At 46.3% G+C, this 21,870-nt stretch overlaps 1 protein-coding gene across 1 annotated transcript in view; it reads right to left on the bottom strand.

Annotated features, from left to right (window-relative positions):
* Nucleotides 1–1,770: 1,770 nt before the first annotated feature.
* PPP5C (protein phosphatase 5 catalytic subunit) overlaps nucleotides 1,771–21,870 on the bottom strand; it is a 951,041-nt gene continuing 930,941 nt past the window's right edge. The window contains exons 12-13 of the mRNA XM_069644590.1: nucleotides 6,360–6,441; nucleotides 1,771–4,880 (exon numbers count right to left, since the gene is read on the bottom strand). Of these exons, the coding sequence (XP_069500691.1) occupies nucleotides 4,818–4,880; nucleotides 6,360–6,441 (145 nt within the window). The 3' untranslated portion in view covers nucleotides 1,771–4,817. The remainder of the gene's footprint in view (nucleotides 4,881–6,359; nucleotides 6,442–21,870) is intronic.

Below are 21,870 nucleotides of genomic sequence, written 5' to 3' on the forward strand. Positions count from 1 at the left end.
GAAATATATATATATACATACATACACACACGCCCTGATTTCATGTCCGGAGCAGGGCATATGAGGCATTAGGCAGAGCCACACTGTCTGCTGGCGGCAGAAAAGTTTCCAAAGAGCAGCTGTGATGGATAAAGACGAGGAATCCATGGGAGGAAGAAGTCCATTACAAGGGAAGGAATAGTGGTTTGTCTTGTGTTGGCTTGTTGCCAACTATACTGTTCTTCCCCTTTAACTTCTCCACCTCGCTGTGTGTTCAACTACATCAGAGAGATGCCAGTCTCTTTGTTAATGGTAAAACTGGGGGGTCATGAAATAATGGGTGTAGATGCTTGCAGTGGACAATGTTGGCATCCACAGGAGCTGTATTTGTGAGAATACTTGTCTAACTGGCCCTCAAAGGAGTTTACTGCAGGTATCCTACGTCAGTTATTTCCTCATTGCCCCGACCTACCACACAACATAAGAGTAAGACCAGACACTCTCAACAAAGGTAATGAGGTCGGGTGTGGAAAAAAAACGGACCGTACTACTTCTGCATTTATAGAACCTTACGGCATGGATACGAAAAAAACCTGCATATAGGGGGAGGTGGGAGTTTAACGGAATAGCACTGAGAAATGCGTTGGTGTGCAAAGCCATTGGGTGCATCGGGGAGGAGCCGACAAGGGGTGCTGCCATGCATGCATGACTTAGCACATATATATATTTTTTTATTGATGTTGTATAATATGTTCCTGGTCAGTTTACCAGGGGAGGATACCCCATAAATATAGAGGAAGGGACATGTGTACATTATGTTTGTATGAACTGTCCTTTGATGTGAAACTATACTGAAACATCACTGTCCTTAACTGTGGACCGAGGAACTGTTTCACTTTGGAGTTCTGAAGCAGGCCCATAACTACCAATTGTTCACAGTTCTGAATTCCCCGATCAAATGCAGGCAGCAAGGAAAGGTGAAGATGGCATTGAATCAAGGTAGGGGGTCATCTGCTGTTCGGTTAATCAGAACAGGTATGATTACAGATTTGCCAATAGCATCCACAGGGTTAATTTCCCACCTTTGGCATACAATCACATGATTCTAAGAATTTCCAAAGCATGCAAATATAAAGTTGACTCATCAAGCAAATTCTTATTGCAATTGGTTCTCTAATGGATTATCAATTTTACACATGAAATAGCCATCCATTTAATGCATCAATCTCCACAAGCGCTTCTTATACTAGGTGTCAGCCTTTATTTCTCATACCATGCTCTCCCTGCAGTTTTCTTTTTAATTATTCCCAGTTTGCTTTTTGGATTACACAACAGTCTTATTCAGTGCTGCTCAGTCTGCCACCTCTCTCTCAGTCTCCTTTCTCATGGAGCATTTCTAACGTGCTGCCCTAATGTTAAACAAACTATCTCATTGTCCAACTGTATATAAACCTACACTTCAAATCATCGTTGATGATTGCTGGGCCATCATAGGTTTTAAGAGCGAAGAGAAGACCACTGCCCCATCTCTCACTGAATGGCGACCATCATCATGTTGGTTGCAGGATTTCTAGTAAGGTGGGCTCATCTAACTAGCTTGTGTACACCAGGAAAGACCCCAGTCAGAACCTGCACATTATGTCAACGCATATTCATGGCGCTAACTTTGAAACCATCTTTTATGATCTGCAATAGGATTCGATTAGAAAACCTTCCAGTAATATGCACAGGAGACAGCTAATTGCGTTACAAATAGTCAGTGGGAAATAAATCAAAACACCACACGCAAGATGAGATCATTACTTTAAATCTTTAATTACAGACAGTAAAATAGCGGAATACGTGTGCGTGTTTATGTTGGGAGTCAATGCTTCTGAGCTGGTATATACAAGTGCCTTCATGTGCAGGATGCTGCTTTGCTAGCACAGGTCACCCCAAAGAGCAGGTGGCAAAAGGACATGACAATATCTGTGAATATAAAATATATGCCTGGGCTCTGTGACCATTATTCCACCACAATGGAGAAATGTGTATTAATCAACCCCACAGCATCCACAAATGCCACATATGCCCCTCCAGGTTTTCTCCCTATCCTATGTCAAAACCAGTCAAAAAACACTGCAGTGCCTCCCTTGTGTAGGCCCAAGATAAGGCTTCCCAGTCTTACTAGACAACACTCTGGAAGCCCCCACTTTTGCTTACTGCTGCAAAACCGCTGTATCATTCCTGGCTATTGGTCTGTGGCACTGACTGCAATATGCTAACATGGCCATTTCCGATTGGACTTCACTGAAACATTTGGACAGAACAGCCCCGGCCTGGTTTTGGGTCCGAGGAGAGTAGGGGTGAGGATGGGGGAGGGGCTCATTCTGGATACCAAGACCTAGATGGAAGACCAAGGGAAAAAGCAGAAATGAGGATTCAAAACAGGGCATCCCAAAGCCCTCAGATTCCAGCCCTATGCTGGAAGAACACATTAAGGATTCCCTTGGCATGACAGAGCTGCAAAGGTTGGCGATTGGCAGCAGTCAACTCACTTCATAACTAAATAGGTTTGTAAAAGCTGCAGTACATGACTGCTTCCAGCACTACAGGAGGGTAGCTATTAGTAAGCGTCCTTCCACACCATTCGAGCATAATTGTGCTTCCCTCCAGTCATTATTGAGCACAATTATAATGGTCCCAGGTTTAATCAGCACAATGCCTTTGGTGTATACAATAAATACTATTTGGGTTCAAAAAAAGTGACAAAATGTTGACTAAGTACAGGTCAAATGCTAATCCAAAAGTATTCCATATGAAATGCTGCACGGGGAGCTAATCTGAGCTTGTCATTTCGTTTTCCCTTATTCTCGGACATGCGTGCAGACACAACAGCTTTACATGGGTTCACAATGAGGCAGAAACCTTAGTGATATCATACCTGTCGTATGGGTTCTCCCTCTATTAAAATTACTTTTAAATGTGTAAATGGTTCCACTGACATGTAAGGAATAATGCAGGAGTAGGCACATCTAAGTCAATTAACAAGATTGCAAAGGATTGTTCTGTGTTAACTGTTTTTGCTGCTGGAAGCAGATCTCTTTCTTTTAAATGCAACATTGAGGAATACCATTCGCAATCTTTTTTTGTTCGTGGTCTGCAACACCATCCGCCTATGGCATTATCCCACAGCCGATGCAGGTTAACCCATCCAAAACCTTCAGAAAAATGACAGTTCTTCGATTTTACCAGCCCTTCTAGCTCGAGGTGTTAAGTACAATAAATGAAATGAAAACCTGGAAGGGGAGACTTGACCCAGACATTGGCAGGTACTGCGTACCCTTTACTGACCAACAGTCCCTTTGCAAAAGCCACTTGCTGGCCTGAGAGTTACATAGGGAGGCAAAGTAAGTAGGAAGGGAGTGACTCTGCAAGTGTGGCTCAGGAGAATGAGAAGTGAGCAATGGGGAGCTTAAGCCCGATTTCCTCATCTACCTGGTGGCACACAAGCTCCTTTACTACAAAATGCCCATGGAAATAACAGGGTCACATTATCCCTCCATACCAAAGGAGCCGCTGGACATGACCAACCCTTCAAATGCTCAATAAATATGCATGGATTAATGCCGGTGAACTAATTCTGCAAGCGTGCAGGTGAAAGGCACTGGGCTTACATTTGGAAACACGTATTAAAATGTAACCAAATATTGTAGACCAACCAGTCACAGTAACAATGCAATCATGCGACCATTAATGCACTGCCATCCAGCTACAGGGGCCCACGGGGGGCAGGGGGCACCAGTATATTGACCTTTGTATTGACCACAGTAGGTTCACCAGTGCCATTCACGTGTGACTTGCCAGACTGAAGTGCTAAAAAGTGAGCATGGTAATGTCATATGAGATTCTTTTAAAGCAATAAGACATTTCTGGGGGATCAACTGCAGCACCCTTAATTAAAAGCACCTTCAAGATATCAAAAAGGTGCCAGATTGCAATACCGTTTAATTACTACAGACCTGGGGCTGATGAGAATGGTACTAACAATGTGATACTATGCATTGACCATCTACCATATGTGCCTCCCTTCCAGAGATTGCTCTACCACACCTGAAAGTTGTCGTGGGGATTAAGGGACAGAAGCATTCTAAAAGTCAGTCCTCTGTATAGAACCTGGATGAACGATGGAAGTGTGTAAACAGCTCAGCACCACCCCCCATAACTCTTCTAATACAAGGCTTACAAAGGGCTGAAGAGACTAAAGGGAAGCATCTGAATAAGAAAGGTATGTTGAGGTACATTCAGAAAAACATTTGCCTGGGAAACCAAAATCCCAGCCACAGGTCTACAAGGAGAACAACTGGAAGCCAGTCAGAGAAGAAGCACCCTATCAGCCATTATCGCCAACCTCCCTAAAATAACAATGCAACAGCAAACTAGGTCAACATATTTAGGACGCCCGCTGTTCTGTCATTTAAAACAGTGTTCTATACTTGCGAGGTCTTCACTCTCTGCCCCCTAAACTTAAAAACCTCCAACCGGGAACTGTGATCAGACTCCATGCTTCACTCTTCAGTACTGGAGGCACCACTGTCCAGCAGAGCTATTTCCTTTTGAAGGATGGGGTTCTCACAGTATTCATTATAGACCAATGAGGTGCGTAGTGTTGCAGGTCCATCCCGGCAAAGCCATCACGCAGTATCACATCAGGTTAACTCTGCCTCCTTTCTCATGTCCATGGCACAAATCTCCCCTCTGCCCCTAATGCACACACACACACCATGGACACTTGGGCCGACTGATGTGGAGGGAAAGGCTAAGAACAGTCTGGCTTTCCAGCATGGACGGCACTGCTGCTACATCATCCCCATCTGGAGCAGCGAGTTGGCGTATGCCATAGGTTTCACATTAGGATGAGGCTATAGAAAGAGGGAAGAAAAACACAGAATCCCAGTTAAAACTGATATTCCTTACCACATACACCATAGCAGTAGCTTCTGTGATCTGTCAAAGTCCCCACATCAGTGGCAATAGCATGCAAAGGCCCCATTTAAACACATTTCAAATTTTTGCACCAAATGGCACTGGACTAATAAATCGAAGTGATTAATGTACAGCTTGCTTGTAAAATGTTATGCTGAATTACAAATTCAACTAGAAGGCAATCAACTCTCTAAAGGAAACATGATCCTGAAAGGATGTTGGGCTAGCTACTCCAAATTGCCCTCTAATTTTGCAACAAAAAGAAAGAGCAAACTCTGCTATTCATACTTTTTTTTTTTTAAAAAAAGCCGAAATGACTAATTTCAAATCCCACTATCCCCCCACCCCCTCCTCACCCCTCTCCGATAGCTATTTTAGGTGTTGGGTAAAGGAGTCACAATCGCTAAAACAGGTCAGAAAAAACCCCCACACATGGTGCTTATTTATGCAATTTTTTCATTGGCGAGTTAGAAAGACTAACTGAGCCTCTAGAACCCACTCAAATTAGTGAGACGGGTGAAGTATATTAAAACAGTGCTGCTTGCTTCCTAGAATAGAGTGATCCCAGGTGCAACGGGCGTGATGTCAGCATCCCAGTGTTAAAGTTCCAAACTTAAGTCGGTTCACAAAGTCGCTAACAAGATTGTGGTTACAGTTTGCTCCTTTGGTGTACTGTGTGAACAGAATTTTATTAAATCTGAGATTCATACATTCTAGGTCAAAAAATAGTCTGAATTTGAGGTAATACAACATGGCCAATTCCGCATACCGGTGCTTTTGTCAAGAGAAAAATATATTCTTTGAACAAGAGCATACCCCAAAGACAACCTACAGGCACGTACGTTTGTCTGTACTTTCAAATGTAGAAGCCGAGGTCCCCTCTGAGGGCACGAAACAGTGCACTAAATCCAACCAAAAATGCATGAATACATTTCCAAGTGCCATTACTGTGGTCTCGAATGGCTTTGTTTTTATTGTAAAAACTAGAGTCAAATAAAAATATTTCTTTTTACAGTTTCACTGGCACTGATCGGAAAGTGCGACTTAACCATCACATTGAGGGTTCATAAAGGACTTCCTCCGATGTTTTGAAACAGGACACAGCATAAGAAAGCCTGTTCCATCTTCCATAATACTTGCCGCGTCTATATATCAGGCCTAAAAAAATTAAAATAACAATGGCAATGTAAGGACTAATATTAGTCTTATAAATATATATATGCTGATCACCCGCACGTGGTGTTTTGGCTACATTGTAACCTCGTAAAAGGATGCAATAAGAGGGTTCTTGCTGCGTCACACCATTCTAATGGTCAGGTCGGTTTCACCTTTCCTCATGAAAGAACTAAAACAAAGGTTACGCAAAATTAGAGTGTAAGGAACTCGTGAACATCCGCTTGTGCTGGGATACTCACCACTGCTGGGAACTGGTGGAACTGGGGCTTCAGGTCAGAGCCGCAGAGGTGGATGTAGGCTCCTTTATTGCCCATCTGATCGCTGTTGACAAAGGAGAGAAAAAGCAAGGTTCTATTTAAGCAACCAGATCGGTAATTTGTTCAAGGGCAGCATGGTGAGAGATAGACAGAAAACGGAACGGACGGGAAGAAAGGTTATACTAAAATAGAGCTATGATGGTTTAAGAACATTGATCTGGGATCGCCAGACTCGTGTGTTTTGGGAAACTGATTCTCATCTTAAAAGAACCAAAATAAAGCCATTTCTATTTTGCGATTAAACAATCTGTAAGGAATGTCACAATTATTGGAAAATGGCTCTCGTTCACCGGGAAGTTTGGCAGTGCACATTACCCTCGAGTGACTGTTTTGCTGGTACACAACCACTGTTTGCTAAACCCACGAGAGACCACAAACCATTCCAAACCAGGTTCAGGAACAATCGAAAAGCCGTGGAGGTGGTCACCCGTTTAAGGTACTGTGGGGAAACTAAACTGGTGACCCTGTTTGGTCTGTGGACAATTACATGCCTTTTGCTGCATGTACCCATAAATTGAAATTAACCAGAATCTCATCTGGTGTCAAAACTGCAATCGTAAATCAAATGCTAGATCAAGGAAGAGGCTGTCATTTATAACTACCAAACAAAACATACTGTGTCCTTGTTTACTTCAAAAGTCACAATAGGTAAAAGTTAGTTACCATAGCAAGGAAAAGGTGTGGGAGGCTTACAATGACATCATCCCTCCAGCTTAATCTCTCACTTGTCCATAATTGTATATAATTGTTAATACTGCATTAATGCTATATTGTGCTCGGTAGTGTCATCAAATTATGTGCCCACCTTTACTCCCAAACACCGACAGGTATATGTGCTCAGTTATCACTATGGTAACCCTTCAGCCTTCCCTGCTAGCTCCCTATTTTCTCCATTTCCCTCACCCTGTTCTTTCGGCTACGATGGTAAAGCACCATGCTGCTTCCCAAAGCTAGGTCTGCGCTCAATAGATACCCTAATAATAATAATATAATTTTTAAAGCACCCAGTGATGTTAATGCTCGGCGGTGATGTTGACCTAATGTAGAGTATCTGATAAAAGCACCTTTTCCTCTTTCGCTCAAACGTATCTGTACGACTAGTTCTGAGGTAGGGGATCTCATTAAAAAATAAATCCAAATCTTTTACACCATCTGAGGGGATCTCAGAACTCTAAGCAATATTTCACTGAATATCAAAATACTGCATTTGAAATGCCACAATCATTTTGGCCACAATCCCACAAAGTAGCTTTGAGAAATCAATCTGTCCCTGCATAATATTTCTTTCCACTTGTTTCTTTTGATTATAGACCTCAAGCATATGTTAAGGTAAAGAATTTGGCTGTGGTCCGCTCTACTTCCCTTTTTCTGGAGGCACAAGTATCGGCAGTCTGTCAAGCAGGCCATTTCCATCTTAAAATACTAAAAAAGGTGCTGGTACTGAGTCGCTTGGACTATTGTAATGCATTATACCTGGCCCAGACTAAAAGGCATAGTCCAGCAGCTTCAGCGCCCTCAAAATATGGCCGCCCAGATGGCCACGGGCTCTCCTTATGGGACTCATATTTTGCCTGTTCTGCGCTCTTTGCACTGGCTGCCTGTTACTCAGCGTATTGGGTTCAAGGCTCTTTGCCTGGTACATCGCGCCTTGCACAATCAAGGGGCTTAATACCTGCACGCTAAATTCACTCGCTATCTTCCTGTGCGGTCCCCTACGATCAGTCTCCGCGGGTTTACTATGTGTTCCTTCATTTCTCAGTTCCCACATTGGAGGCCAGGCCTTTTCGGTAGCTGTAGCCCAACTATGGAATGACCTTCCATTGAAAATGAAAAACCTGTCAAATCACCTGGCGTTCAGAAAGGCTTTAAAAATCTATCGGTTTTGTCTTACCTGATGGATTACGGCCCTTCTCTCTCCAGCGCCATGATACCCCTGGGTGACCGAGCGCTTTATACATTTCCATAACACAACGTGGCTGCTCACTCAGTGGGACCCCCGCCCTGCATTTTAATGTGAAGATTATGCAGTAAGGACTCCTATAGACTAACACTGGCCCATGAGTCGACAAGTCTATTTACCATGTGCTACAGTCGGTCACAATTTTATTGAAGTGCTGGCATTAGCCAGTTTCAAGTTTGCGGATGTCAGACGGTTAGTCCACCACAGGTGGACTGCCTTTGGGTCCTGGCCGCCAGCTCTTAGCCTCGGAGTGCAGGCAGGTTCTTAGCCCTGCAGGCACTCTGGCGCCGTCTCTGCCCTTAGGCTATTCTATAATACCACAGCAGGTTGAGTGGGCAGGGATAGGGCGGACCAATCTCAAAGCAGAAACGGGGAGGCCTGGCTGCTGCCAGGACAAAACTGCCAGAGGTGAGGAGACGTATTTCCATCCCCTGACCTAGGGACAATGGGAGGTGCTTCTCACAGGCCCCTCCATCTTTATTATTCTCCTGCATTAGCGACCTGAGGAGAGGGGGTGCATCCATCATGCAAAGAAATAAAATATTTGATCCTCAATTATATCACTGGCATAACTGCACAGCCCAACTTGGTGAAAATGCAATGGCGTATGTGAGGGGTGGCACAAATGGCTTAAGAGGGTCGGAGGCCCGTCTGACATTATCTATGCATCATCTATATCATGATGCGACAAAGTGTTGCCTGTAAGGTCTCATTCTATGAGCATGCTGACATCTAGTGGTTAAGCATGGCAATCTTACCTTCTTCTGATTGCATAAAAACAATGGGCATAATAGGCATGGGTGTATATGCAAGGAGGCCTCTCAAAGTGTGATCAGTCTCACAATACCGTGAAATAGCATCAGCTTTAGATTGCAAATGTTATGCTTGTGTAGTCATTGGATTGTGTTCCTAATATATTTCCTTACTGGTTAACCTCCAATGTGAGATCGGATGGGTCACAGGTGAATCCAACTTAAGCTGCAAAACTGCAGTGACATACAAGTAGCTAGATTCATGAGTCTAATAATCAGACTCATACAGTGCATATATTACCTATCAGTATTTAAACTGTTGGGAGGAGAGTAAGAGGTAGGAACTGAATCAACTTCTTTCAAATTTCCTGTTGCATCTGTACATGTATACAGAACTGAGCGTAGCCACTTTGCAGATAATCACATTACTAACTACACAAATACACTGATTAGGTACTGCCTCTTACTTGTACTGGTGAACAGCATCTCAAGTCTACCCAACTAACAAATAAAATACATATGCTCTCAAAGAGATGTAGCAATAGCTTGGCGTCTAGCTCCAGTGCAGGGGGGTTTGCATTGTATGCCTCTCCAGATGTTTTAGACTAGAACGCCCATCATCTATGCTGGGAAATTATAAGGTACTCACCGTAGTGACTAATGTACAGTCCATAGTCCCCTTTCTTTCATACTGCATGGGCGTTCCTCGCTAGGGACGGGAGACTGCGTCCCTCGCTAGGGACAGGAGACAGAATCTTTTTCACCAGAACAAATCTTCCCTTTTAAATTTAAAGGCGTGGCCCTGGGAGCATGCGCTCCTCTTACTCCGCCCACCAGCGCCACTCCTCAGTCCCCTTTGACGCATCGACAATATTACCATTGCCCAATGACGCCAGTTTTTTTTTAAGGGGGAGGACGGTGGGACGTATGGAGGAAAGAGGACTTTGGACTAGGAGTACGTTAGTCACTACGGTGAGCAAGTTATAATTACTCCTGTGTCCCGTCCCCTTTCCTCCATACTGCATGGGCGATTACAACTGAATGTAGCCCCAGGGAGGAGTGGTGACCCTCCGAAGAAAACAAGTTCATTAATACTACCTAACCAAATGCAGTGTCCGACCTGGAGCTGCTATCCAAGCAGTAGTGCTAACAGAAGGCCGAAAGCATAGCTCTTGCTTCCGTCCATGTAGAACTTCAGAGCGCTCCTGACGTCTGGACAGTGAAGATCACTCAGTCGTCCTTAGGGTCCGCGAAGTAGTGGGTAACACTATCTCCTCATTCAGGTGAAGAGGAGACCACCTTAGGTAAGAATGAGGTGCGAGTTCTAAGCACCACCTTGTCCTTATGGAAAGTAGTATAAGGCTCTGAAGGCACCGGTGCCTGCATTTCACTAACCCTGCGTGCAGATGCAAGGCCCACCAGGAGGGCTGTCTTAATGGTGACTAGTCTGATGTCCGCGGACGCCATGGGTTCGAATGGTTTATGTACCAGGGCACCCAGCACCACGTTCGGTCCCACACTGGACGTGGCTTCTAGAAAGGCAGGTAGAGCTTGGTGAGACCCGCCAGATGTCTTTTAACCACCAGATTAGAGGAAGAACATGCCTCATCATCAGAGTTCCGATAGGCTCCGATTGCCACCAGATAGGTGCGAGGTGTGCAGAGAAGTATAGGACAACGTCCAAGGTGGAGGTCAATGGATCAACCTCCTTTGATGCAGCCCAGTGGCAAAACATAGTCCACTTGCTTTTGTACTGGCTCCTAGTAACATCGCTCCTGGCGCCTGGTATAATGTCTAGGTTAGCCTGCGACAGATGTAGATGCCTTAATGTGACCAGTTCAGGAACCATGCTGCAAGGGCTAACCTCGGGAGGGGGGGGGGGTGGGGTGGATGACCGTGCCTCCCTGCTGAGAGTAAGTGAGCTGGACCCACAGGCTGAGTAGTTCTGACAACCATGGCCTCACAGAGCTATCAGGATGACACAGAGGTGCCGGACCTCCCTGATCTTGCAGATTACCCTGTGAACCATGGGAGTGGGAGGGAAGGAATACGCGTTCATGTTGTCCCATTGTATCTGCATTGCATCGGCCAGAGAGTCCCAGCCCTGTCCTTGGCAGGACGCGAAATGGGGGCACCTCCTGTTGGACCATGTGGCAAAGAGATCCACCTGCGGATGACCCCATCTGTTGAAGATCCCCTGAAGGACTTGTTTGTTCAACTGCCATTCACAGTTGTCCACACCCAGTCTGTTGAGCCTGTCCGCCTGCAGGTTGAACTCCCCCAGGAGATGGATTGCCCTCAAGTGCATGTTCTCCAGAGTCCACTCCCAAATGCTGACTGCCAAGGTGCATAGGGGAGGAGACCTGGTGCCACCCTGCTTGTTGATGTAATACATGCTGGTGGAGGTGTCCGAGGATCGTCAGGCCACTGATCATTGGCAGGAAGGCTTTGAGAGCAAGCCAGATGGCCATCAACTCGACCCAGTTGATGTGGGCCTCTTGCTACTGACGAGACCAAACTCCATGGACACTGTGGCTGTCCAGGGTGGCTCCCCAGCCCTCGAAGGAAGAGTCAGTGGTGATGGTAACGTGCGGTGCTGGTTGCCTGAAGGGCCTGCCTATCCGCAAGTTTTAGTCTGTGCTCCACCAGACTAGGTAATGGTGGAGATGGGGAGGAATGTTGACAAGTTCCACCTGGGAACCCCTCTCCTGACTCCAGGAGGTTGCGAAGCATCTCATTTTGAGCCTTGTGTGCGGCACCGCCAGTAGACATGACGCCATGATACCCAAATTGTTGGTACCACCATGCAGAGGTCACAGCTCTTCTGAGAAAATGCCCAGTGGCCCTCTTGATGGCTGTTATCTTGTCCTCCGAGGGGAAAACTGTTGGAGCTTGTATCCCAGATGAGTCCTAGGAACATTAGATTTGCGTGGGCTGCAGCTGTGCCTTCTTGAGATTGATGGAAAATCCCAATTTGTGTAGTGTATTCATGAAGGCAGAGGCAGTGTGATGGACTGCCTCAGGAGATCTCGCCCTGACGAGACAGTCGCATGGGTATGGATAGACACAGTGACCCTGGGCCCTGAACAAGGCCGCCACCGCATTCATAAGTCTGGTAAAGACCCTTGGGGCTGAATGGAGGCCAATGGGTAAAACCTTTTATTGGAAATGAAAGCCCAAGATCTTGAACCTCCGGAAAGACTGATGAGGCTGTCAAATGGGGACGTGTAGGTACGCGTCCTTCAGATCCAGGGAGCACATCCAGTCTCACATGCACAGTGGCTATGCAATAAGCGCTGGGGTAACCATCTTGAACTTTGAAGAGGGAGGGAAAGGATCAAGGTGGAAAGGTCCCACACAACTTTCAGGCCAGCCGGTTCTTCTTGTGTATGGCAAAAATCTGCGAATAGAAGCCCATACCCTGCTGGGAGGCTGGGGCCTCTTCCACTGCCTGACACTCTACGAGCGATCGAATTTCCACCAACCGAGTTGTTGTCCCAATCTGTGAGAGCAGAGGAAAGTAGAGAGGGGAGGGATTGGTAGGCGGTAGCCCGTGGATACTGAGAGGATCCAGGGGGTCTGCGAACCTCGCGCACCAATATTGTACGTGAAGGGCAAGCCTTGTGGCTGTTTGCGGTGGTGCTGACTTCGAGACCGGTCCGGCTGTCGGGACATTCGTTCCTGGAAGCCCTGGAACCCGCCTGCCAATGGCTTGCACCTTGTCGTAATGCTGGTGCACCTGGCTGTAGGTCTTGGGCATGGACTTTGTGAGGACAGATAAGGATTTTGCAGTCTGGGAACTGTTTTTCTTCTCATCAAGTTGCTCATCGGTGGTGGAATGAAAAAGGTCTCCACCCTCAAATGGAAGGTCGAATATGCACTCCTGGACGTCCGGGTTGAACTTGGTAGCCCGCAGCCAGGCAGTTCGCATGTCCGTAGCGATGCATATGGCATGGCCTGAGGTGTCTATGTGAGCCGCCGTGGACTCCATGATGTCCTGCGCCACCATTTCTGCTTCCATCAGCCCTGCCTTGAAGCGCGCATGACTCTGTACCGGAAGTTCAGGAAGGAAGTCAGCTATTTCCCACCAAAGCATAGCGCCTACATTAGACTGACAAAGGTGCAGCGAGGAGTTGGAATGGAACTTCTTTCCATACGCCTCCAAGATCTTCTCCTTGCCTAGGAGCGCCGAGGTAGCTGAGGAAGACTGCGGCATGGAATAGAATGAGGCCACAGCAATCACTGAAGTGTGTGGTTGAGGGTGCACCGATAGCAACAGTGGATTCCCCCCTCCAATTACCTTTACTTGGCGTTGAAGCGCTGATTGGTAGGCAGCGCCAAATGGGGTTTAAGCCATCCCTTTTTGGCCAATGCCACAACATCCTCCATCGGAATCCCTGTTCTATCCGTGGGGCGTAGCGCAAGGACCTTGGCCAGGACCCCTGCCTCTGGTTGTGCAAGCCCCAAGTATTCAGCTAGACCTGCGTTCATGAAATGCCTTGGCCGAAGACAGTGTTTTGGGGTCCTCCTCATCGGTGTCTACCAATGTGTCCTGCTGGTCCGCAGCAGCTGGAGGAGTACTAGGTGCCGAAGGCTGAGGTGTGCTGACCTGTGCCAGCGGCTGGTGCGGGACTGCCGAGGCTGCAGGAGGCAGGGGGGCCGGTACCATGGGACCCGGCATGGGCAGCTGGCACTGCACATGACCCCGAGGCGCTGGAGCCACAGGAGGAATGGCTGTGGGCGCTAACGGCAGGACTGGAGGCAGCATGTCCCTGACTATACCCCAAAGGATGGCTGCCATTTGAGGGGACCTCATAAGAGTAACATTTCCAAAAACCTGTCCTCACAGGCCGGTGGGGCGCTAGGTGGCGCAGGGCCCTGAGGTTGCTGAGGCCTGGGGGTACTCCGCCTTGCTGCATGTGGTGTGTATCTGCCCTGCGATGCTGATGGATATGCTGTAGGCCACGTACCTCAAGGCATAAATCAGTTTAAAAAAATTGATTAGCACCGTTTGCTAATGAACATTTTCTTGATTAGCAATCTTGTACTACTATTTGTAATGTTACCAGAAGTTATTTGTACCCCATATATACAATGAGCAACAATACATTTTTTTGTACCGCTGAAATTTGTGAAATGAGCCATTCTTTAAAATTCCACTAGACCTGCAGGCCGAGTAGCTTAGTTTACCTACTTGCCCTAAGATAAATGCACTATCTATGGCAACAGACGACAACAAATTGAAATGCCCTTTCTGTAAAATGGTGCATGTCATCATACAGTATACTGAAAAATTGTCCAGAGGTTGTTTATTTTTAGAGGTATCAAAAACGTTTTTATTAAGATACATTATTTTCCACAATGAATTAATCATTAATTAATACACACACACACATTAAATTACATTAACATTGCAGAAGAGCATAGGACACCAGATAATAAAAACCTAAAACCACCATCATTCATCAACAATCAAATCGTCATTTGCAACTCAAATCAATCAACCTCATTCACTCACAGTAAAAATTTGGACTACGACTTTTAGTACAATCCATATGTGGTAGCGTTTAATAAACTAGCCCCACATAATCTTAAATATTTCATTTCATCCACATAAAATGTGTATCAGCACAACAATTAACCATAAATGTGCTCTATTCCACAGAGTGGTTAAATTCAACAGAAAATGGTAAATCCCATCCCCGGATGTTCTTCTCTACCGGTTTCGACGTTTTGTAAAATAATTGAAATAACGTCTTTGTCAAGAGAAACAATTGATACAATACTACCACCGACTCCCAATGTCATATGCTCTAAATAGTCAAACCCATAAGTGTCACTCAGGGAAATTAAACAGGATTTCTAAGTCTCGAGAAACAAGGCTGGAATTATTCCAGTGATCGAACCGCTGTTGCCGGTATGGATGTTAACTCAGCACAAATGAATCAAGATTCAATTTTGTGACTGGAGCCTGCTGGAGGTAGCCGTGCGTGCTGCCGAAGGCATATTCCGGTCAGAATCTCGGATGCGCGGTGTGTCGGCAGCGGGAATCGGACCCGAGGTCTCTCCAAGAGTTTCCCCCATCATACACCCACTTTATGATTGGCACACTGCTGCCACCCACAGGTATGCAATGCACAGTGAAACATGTATTGGACATTTACTGCAAACAAAGTAAATGTTACATAAAAGTTACAAACATCCCCTGCAAATGGTGCTCGTCTTCACTATGCAAATGGGGGAGTTGAGTTTGCGAGCCCTGGACGAGTGCCTGTAAATATAAAAAGGTTAGCTGCATGAATGGACACAAATAGATATGATCAAAAAAGGCTCTGTAAACAGTTTAGAAACCTCTTTCCTGCAAGTGCCAATATATAATACAATCATAATCATGTAGCAAATCGAGCTCTGGAGGCTAACTACAGGTATTGCAGTAGATCTGTAGATGGACAGACTGGATGGACCTTTTGATCACTACTTTGCATAAAAAGCTAGGAAAGAAAGTAAGACTAAGCAGAATGGACAGTGTAGCGGACAGAGAACTGGGCAAAGTAGGTGGAATATTGTAGTTTGTGGCCAGCTTACTTTCAGGGTAGCTGGCATAAAGCTACAGGGTGATAGGTTAGAATGTCAAGGAGTATGGGATCAGCTCAAGGGTTCAGCACCAGTTGCACAGATGGATGCAACCAGCAGATCACAGAACTAGGTTTGTCAATAAAAGCATTTGGCCCTGTGATCATATACATTTTAAAGAGTGTGCACTCGTCAAAATGATGCATCTTCCCAGACAAATTGAAATATAGTTGACACTTTAAAATTTAGATACACTAACCTAATGTTTACTCTACAGCATGGGGACAATGGAGCCTTTTATAGTAACAATACTGTAATTGAGCATTATGTAACTACTTCCATTTTTAGGAATGGAATTGCATGACTGTCTTGATAAAACATTCTGGTCTTTGGCAGATAGGATATTATCAGCTAAATAAAATCATCCCGATTACTTCTGGTTTGCAATTATTTGAAAATAAATTCTTGCCTAGCACTCCCACACAGGCATGTGGCATTTGAGAATGGAGGAGATGCTTATTGCTCCATTAGCCCCTTTGAACTTGCAGTGAACAGAGAAAAGAGGGTGGAGAGAGCTTTGAGGGCAAGCAAGAAATGCAGGATGAGCTGTGCTTTCATTGAACAAGGTAAATTAAATAGCTAACTTTGCTACACAAGTGTCAATTTAATAAGCAAACCTACAGAATTGCATAGCAAATTGCTATGGGACACTGCTTATTTTATGCCTTGTACCTGGTGAAGACCAGTCCCACCTGGAATCTCCTTCCCCTACCTGCTCCCCGAAGGGGGATGGCATCGGACAAGTGGCCATTTTGTTGGGCTGCATGCCACGTGCCTGTGTCGTGGTGCTTGCCATCTGTCACGCTCACCTGATTCCCACGGAGGCGCAGGTCTGGCTTCGAGTGCTGATGCTTCTTCAATGGTGAAGCGCAGGACTCTGATGATGGACAGGAAGGACCCCTCTACTCTGGCTTTTCTGGCTCGCAGGAATATTCCCCTGTGCGTGAAAAGGGAGTATTACCTACTGACGAAATAATGCTCAAGCCTCCCACTCCCTTCCAACCCTCCTCGATACCCTTCCACGATTCCCCGTGAAGTCTCACCTTAGGGTCTGGAAGGATGAGTTCTCCATCCTGCTTCTGATGCAGGGGCACGTTGAAACCCAGTTACTTCACTGGATTGAGGTTTGATGGGAGTTCAAAATAAGCTTGACTATTCAGGTGAGCGCTGTAAGAGTTCTGTTGCAAGTTCAAAAGTTCAAGCTTAATAATAATGTTCATTGTCTTATTGCAGCAAGCGCTAATGCTTATGTCTTTTTCCCCTTAGGGGCCGGGGTTCGGAATGCCGGAGATATGGCGCCGACCCGAAGTGTAAGTTCTGGATGAGCGTTCAGGTAATGTCTTTGCATTCGCTCATTCAATGTCTTTGTCTTTTTTCCCCATTGGGGCCGGGGTCCGGAATGCCAGGAAGCGGCAGGACCCGAAATGAAATGGGAATGACCCAACAGGTAAGTCTTAGAAGGAAACTGAGCTTTTCCTATTTCCCTTCCTTCTCTCACCTTGTTTTCTTGTCTTTTCTCTCTAGGCTCTGGGAAGTGGGTGCGGATCCGGATGATCGCTGCTGAAGATGGAGGCGTCCAGGAAAGGTGAGTGAAATGCAGCGCTGCAGCGATCGAAGCGAAATGCTTTTAAAATGATGTCTTCCCTTTCAGGATCGTCGGTGTGATGTCCGCGTGATGCAGCTTTAGCAGGTAAGGTCTTCTTTCTCTCCAATTCTCTCTCATCTCCCTTTGCAGGCGAACCAGGATGCTGACAGGCGTGGCTGAAGTCCAGATGCAGGAGCTGACACGGTGAGCGTCCAGCTGCGAGGAGCAGAACAACGCGAAGCGTGAGTTGCTGATCGGGCGTGGTTTAAATAGCTTTGGAAGAAGTTCCAGACATGTATCCTTCCACCGATCAGGTATGTATCCTTCCCCGACCACACCCAGGTGGAAAGTAGTCCCACAGGTAAAGTAGTTCCATTCAGGCCTCAAGAGGGCCTGGATGTAGCAGCATGGTCTGCATCAGGTAAGTGCACATTAAAACACTTGAACACATGTCTAGCTTTATGAGCCTGGCGCCTAAGGCGCCAGGACAGGGGTCCAACATGAGCCTGGCGCCTAAGGGGCCAGGACTGTGTCCAAAGGGCTCCAGCTTGGGCCCGCTGGCACTTCCCTGAGGGGAATGATGCATGCCTCTGGGGTTGCTGGGTCGGACCTGGCTCCTTGGAGGTAGGCATCATGACACCATGTTGGGCACAGCCTCCTCCTGGACTGTTGGCGGTGAAGCTTGAGGCCTACCCTTCACTGCAGGACGGGGTAGTGCTGCGTACAGGCCCCGCCCTCAGACATTTGTCCGGTAGTAGGTTGTCGCCCCTCGGGTGGACACCCCGTAACAGAACCTAGCTGTCCTCAGCGACTTTACAGGTACGATCTAGCGACCCCTCAGCCTGGTAGCCGGTAGCTGAAGCAGCCTCGGTACCTGTGCTGGCGTTAGGATCTCAGCGGTCCCTCAACCTCGGACATTTCCTAGGGAAGGAGTCGCCCTTGCGGGGTGCGGATGAAAACAGTGGCTCTACCTTGGGCCTTGACTTGTGCTTCATGAAGTCCTTCAAGTCCTCTGGAGGCCATTGTTCAAAGAGCTCTCTCCAACGAGCTAACCTGTTCTTCAGAGCACGCAGCGTAAGCGCATCACACGTGGTACAACATTCCTAGCTGTGATCGGGGCCAAGGCAGTGGAGGAAAAGAGAGTGGGGATCGGACATAGGGAAGAGCCCCTTGCAGGCTTGACACCTGCTGAAGCCCAATGACGTCGACATGAGCCGGGAAGGAGCGTGGCGCCAGAGGACCGAATACCCGATTAAAGACAAAAGACAGTTTCCAGGGAAGAGCATGTGGAATTGCAAGGCCGGAGCCCCTCAATGCAGTAGAGGACTGGGGAGCGGCGCCAGTGGGCAGCGTCATAGGGAGCAAATGCTCCCAGGGCCACGCCCCAGCATGCCTCTAAATTTAAAGGGGAATAAGATGTTTTTCTGGTGAATAAGGTTCCATCTCCTGTCCCTAGCGAGGGATGCCGTCTCCCTTTCCTAGCGAGGGACGCACATGCAGTATGGATTAAAGGGGACGGGAGGTAGGAGTTAGGTTGGTGGGGGATGTTGTGCAAAACCTTTGGAGAGAAAAAGGCTGCAGAACCCTGCGCTGGTGGGATTTGTATTACATTTATGTTCAAACTCCTGTCAAACTAGCTGATAACACTCTTGAAACATAGTACAATCGAGTTTGCTAATCCAGTCTCACTTACAGCATTTCCCTCAAGTCGGCTGCCAAATATCACAAGAAATTACTAGTCTTCCTGAGTTTTAGTTGCAGTAATACACAGCAACCTAACAAACTTCTAATTTATGCAGACTTCTTGTTGCGCTGGATCAGTTCCTCAAAGAAAACTGGAACTCAATTGTTTATCATTCAAGATGAAATCTTTATTGAAATGGGGACACCATTTCCTTTATGACCTCCAGAAATGTCTTAACCACATGCATTTTAAGTTCTGACTGCATGCTTGCTTTGCTATGTGGTGGGCTACATGAATTTAATGCTGCTAGATGCGCTCAAACAGAACCAAGAGGCAGACCTTCACCTTTGATGTTGAAGAGATTCTCTCCAAACAGATCTTTTTTATTTATTAGCATAACATTATCCAGTTTTACTACATTGGGTAAGTCTAGAACTCCTCTCAGCCTATCAGAACGTTCAAAGTGAAGTGAACTGGTATTGACTGCATTCTGAACATTCCGACTTTAAAAGCAGACAGGGATACAATGCAATTTTTAGCAAGGTGTATTTCAACAAGACACTTCATCGCCCGGAGGATCAGTTTTTTTTCACTGCAGCATCCTATTCAACAATGTAAAGATCAAGCTAACACATGGGAAAAAGTTTTCAATTTCTTACAGAGAAACTGTTTCCTTTTACACGACCATAATGCATGCTCATTTTAAACTGTCCTCAGTTTAACCAAGTTTGCAATTGAAATGCTTAGTTTATGAAGATAACCTTGTTATTTAAATACTACAAAATAGAAACACATTTACTGGCTTTGTCAATTTACTTCACCATTATAAAACAAACGTTTTTTACTTCACCACAACTCCAAAACATGATTTCCTAGTACCACTACGGGCTAAAAGCCTATAGTCCCCGTAAGGAGTCCTTATCGCTTGGAATAACGATCCTTCCCCAATTTATGGCCCAAGGCGAAGCTGAGGGCCATAACGTAGTAGTGGGTCTTTATCCCACGATAATGACCCCCCTCCCTTAGTCCATATCAAGACTCCTTGCTCCACAAGGACCTCCATACAGCTTGGTAATAAATATGGGTGTTGACTTATTTGAGAAGTCAAAATACCAACTTAATGGTAGCTACATTGGAATGTGTGATCTAAGCCGATATACGCCCATGTATATCGTATAGCCTCCCTGTTATCCTTCGTCTTGAGCCTGAAATACTCAAATTCCAGAAATCAATATCGCTCCCTGCTCTTCCTTCTCTCCCTCAGTTTATCTCAGAAATTCAAGGGCTCTGAGCAACTGTTTTTTCCCCTGTGTTCCTTCCCCCCTTGAGCGCTTTGAAACACTTGCTTGTGTATAGGCGCTATATAAATAAACATTACCATGTGATCACAGCCATTTCACTGCTTTTGGTGAAACAAACCTTTTGCAGGATCCAATTAGATTAACAAATTACTTATTGATGGATGTTCCTCCCACGGATTTCTCATCTAAGATATTTTATCTCCGGCGCAGCGGATCTCTGGAAACTTCACCACCACCACCACCAGGGAGCCCTGCACAATGTTTCTATTTGCACTGTGTAGGACGTCAGGGGCAGTATATATCGAGGATCCACACCCATAACTTTAGTTCTGCCTTTTCCCCTAGCACTCTGCCTCTGAGGGGCCGTAGAACGTAAGGTGGTGCACTAGCTTTCTGCGCAGGTTAGGAGGGCGTTGAGGAATCTAGCGGAGGAACATCCTTCAGAAAGAACTTTACCAAGAGGGAAGTAATTTGTTCACCTAATGGATTTTTTTTCATCCCACGGATTCCTCATCTACGACTCCCATAGCAGTATGCAGATCTGGAGAAGGGAGGTGAGCAATAGGACACCACCTAACCACAATACTCTGGAGAGCTGCACTGGCGAAATGGGTGTCCTGCCACAAAAAAGGAATCTCAGTAATGTTTGGTTATGTGCGCAGAGAAGCCCACATAGCTGTTTAGCAAATGTCCAAGGCAGGGACACACGCAGCTCCTCCTTAGGGCAGAGGTGGCAGCCAGATATCTGGTGCCCTGAGACGTTCAGGAACATCTTTCCCAGCCAGATCATAGCATTCTGAGATGCAGAGAATGATCCACCTGGACATGACGTTTGGGCACAGCCCAGTCCGAACAGGCACCAAATATAGCCCACAAGGAGCTGGTCACCTTTACTAACATCTCTCGACTGAGCGACGTAGCTGGGCCTGCACCAGACCCAGCCGATGGAATTGCTCCTCTTTCTTGGAAGTGGGAGATGGATGAAAAAAAACCTAGGATATTGATCTTTTGAGAGAGATGGCAGTCTGGGACCACCTTAGTGAGGAGGAAGCTCAACGTCACCTTCTCTTGGGGGGAAAACTAAACGGGGAGGTTTAACAGAGAAAACCTGGAGTTCACACTTACCACAGTGGCATGGTGGTAAGATTACACAAACCCTGCATAAATGTCATAACAGCGGGAATCGTGAAATAAGAGGCCTGCTTTCGGGGTCTTCTGAAAACAGATTGCAAATAGCTACCCCCATTACAGTGTTGACCCGCATGCCCATGTGGGCCAAGAAAAACAATCCAAAACTGAGGAGGTGGGTCAGGTGAAAAGGCCCAGAGCCCTCTGCCGGCACCAAGATGAGAATTAACACCACCTCCAGGCATAATTGGATTTCGGGATGGGCATCAGTGCTAAGAGAAGTACATCCAGGACGTCGCCCGAAAAGTTCCACTCTTTGCACCTCACCCTCAGCAGCCAAACACGAGTGTTCAGGTGGAAGACCAGCACCTCTGACTGGGGGGAAGAAGA

This window comes from Ambystoma mexicanum, chromosome 2p, assembly GCF_040938575.1.
Source record: "Ambystoma mexicanum isolate Mex_15411 chromosome 2p, UKY_AmexF1_1, whole genome shotgun sequence".
Lineage (NCBI taxonomy): Eukaryota > Metazoa > Chordata > Amphibia > Caudata > Ambystomatidae > Ambystoma > Ambystoma mexicanum.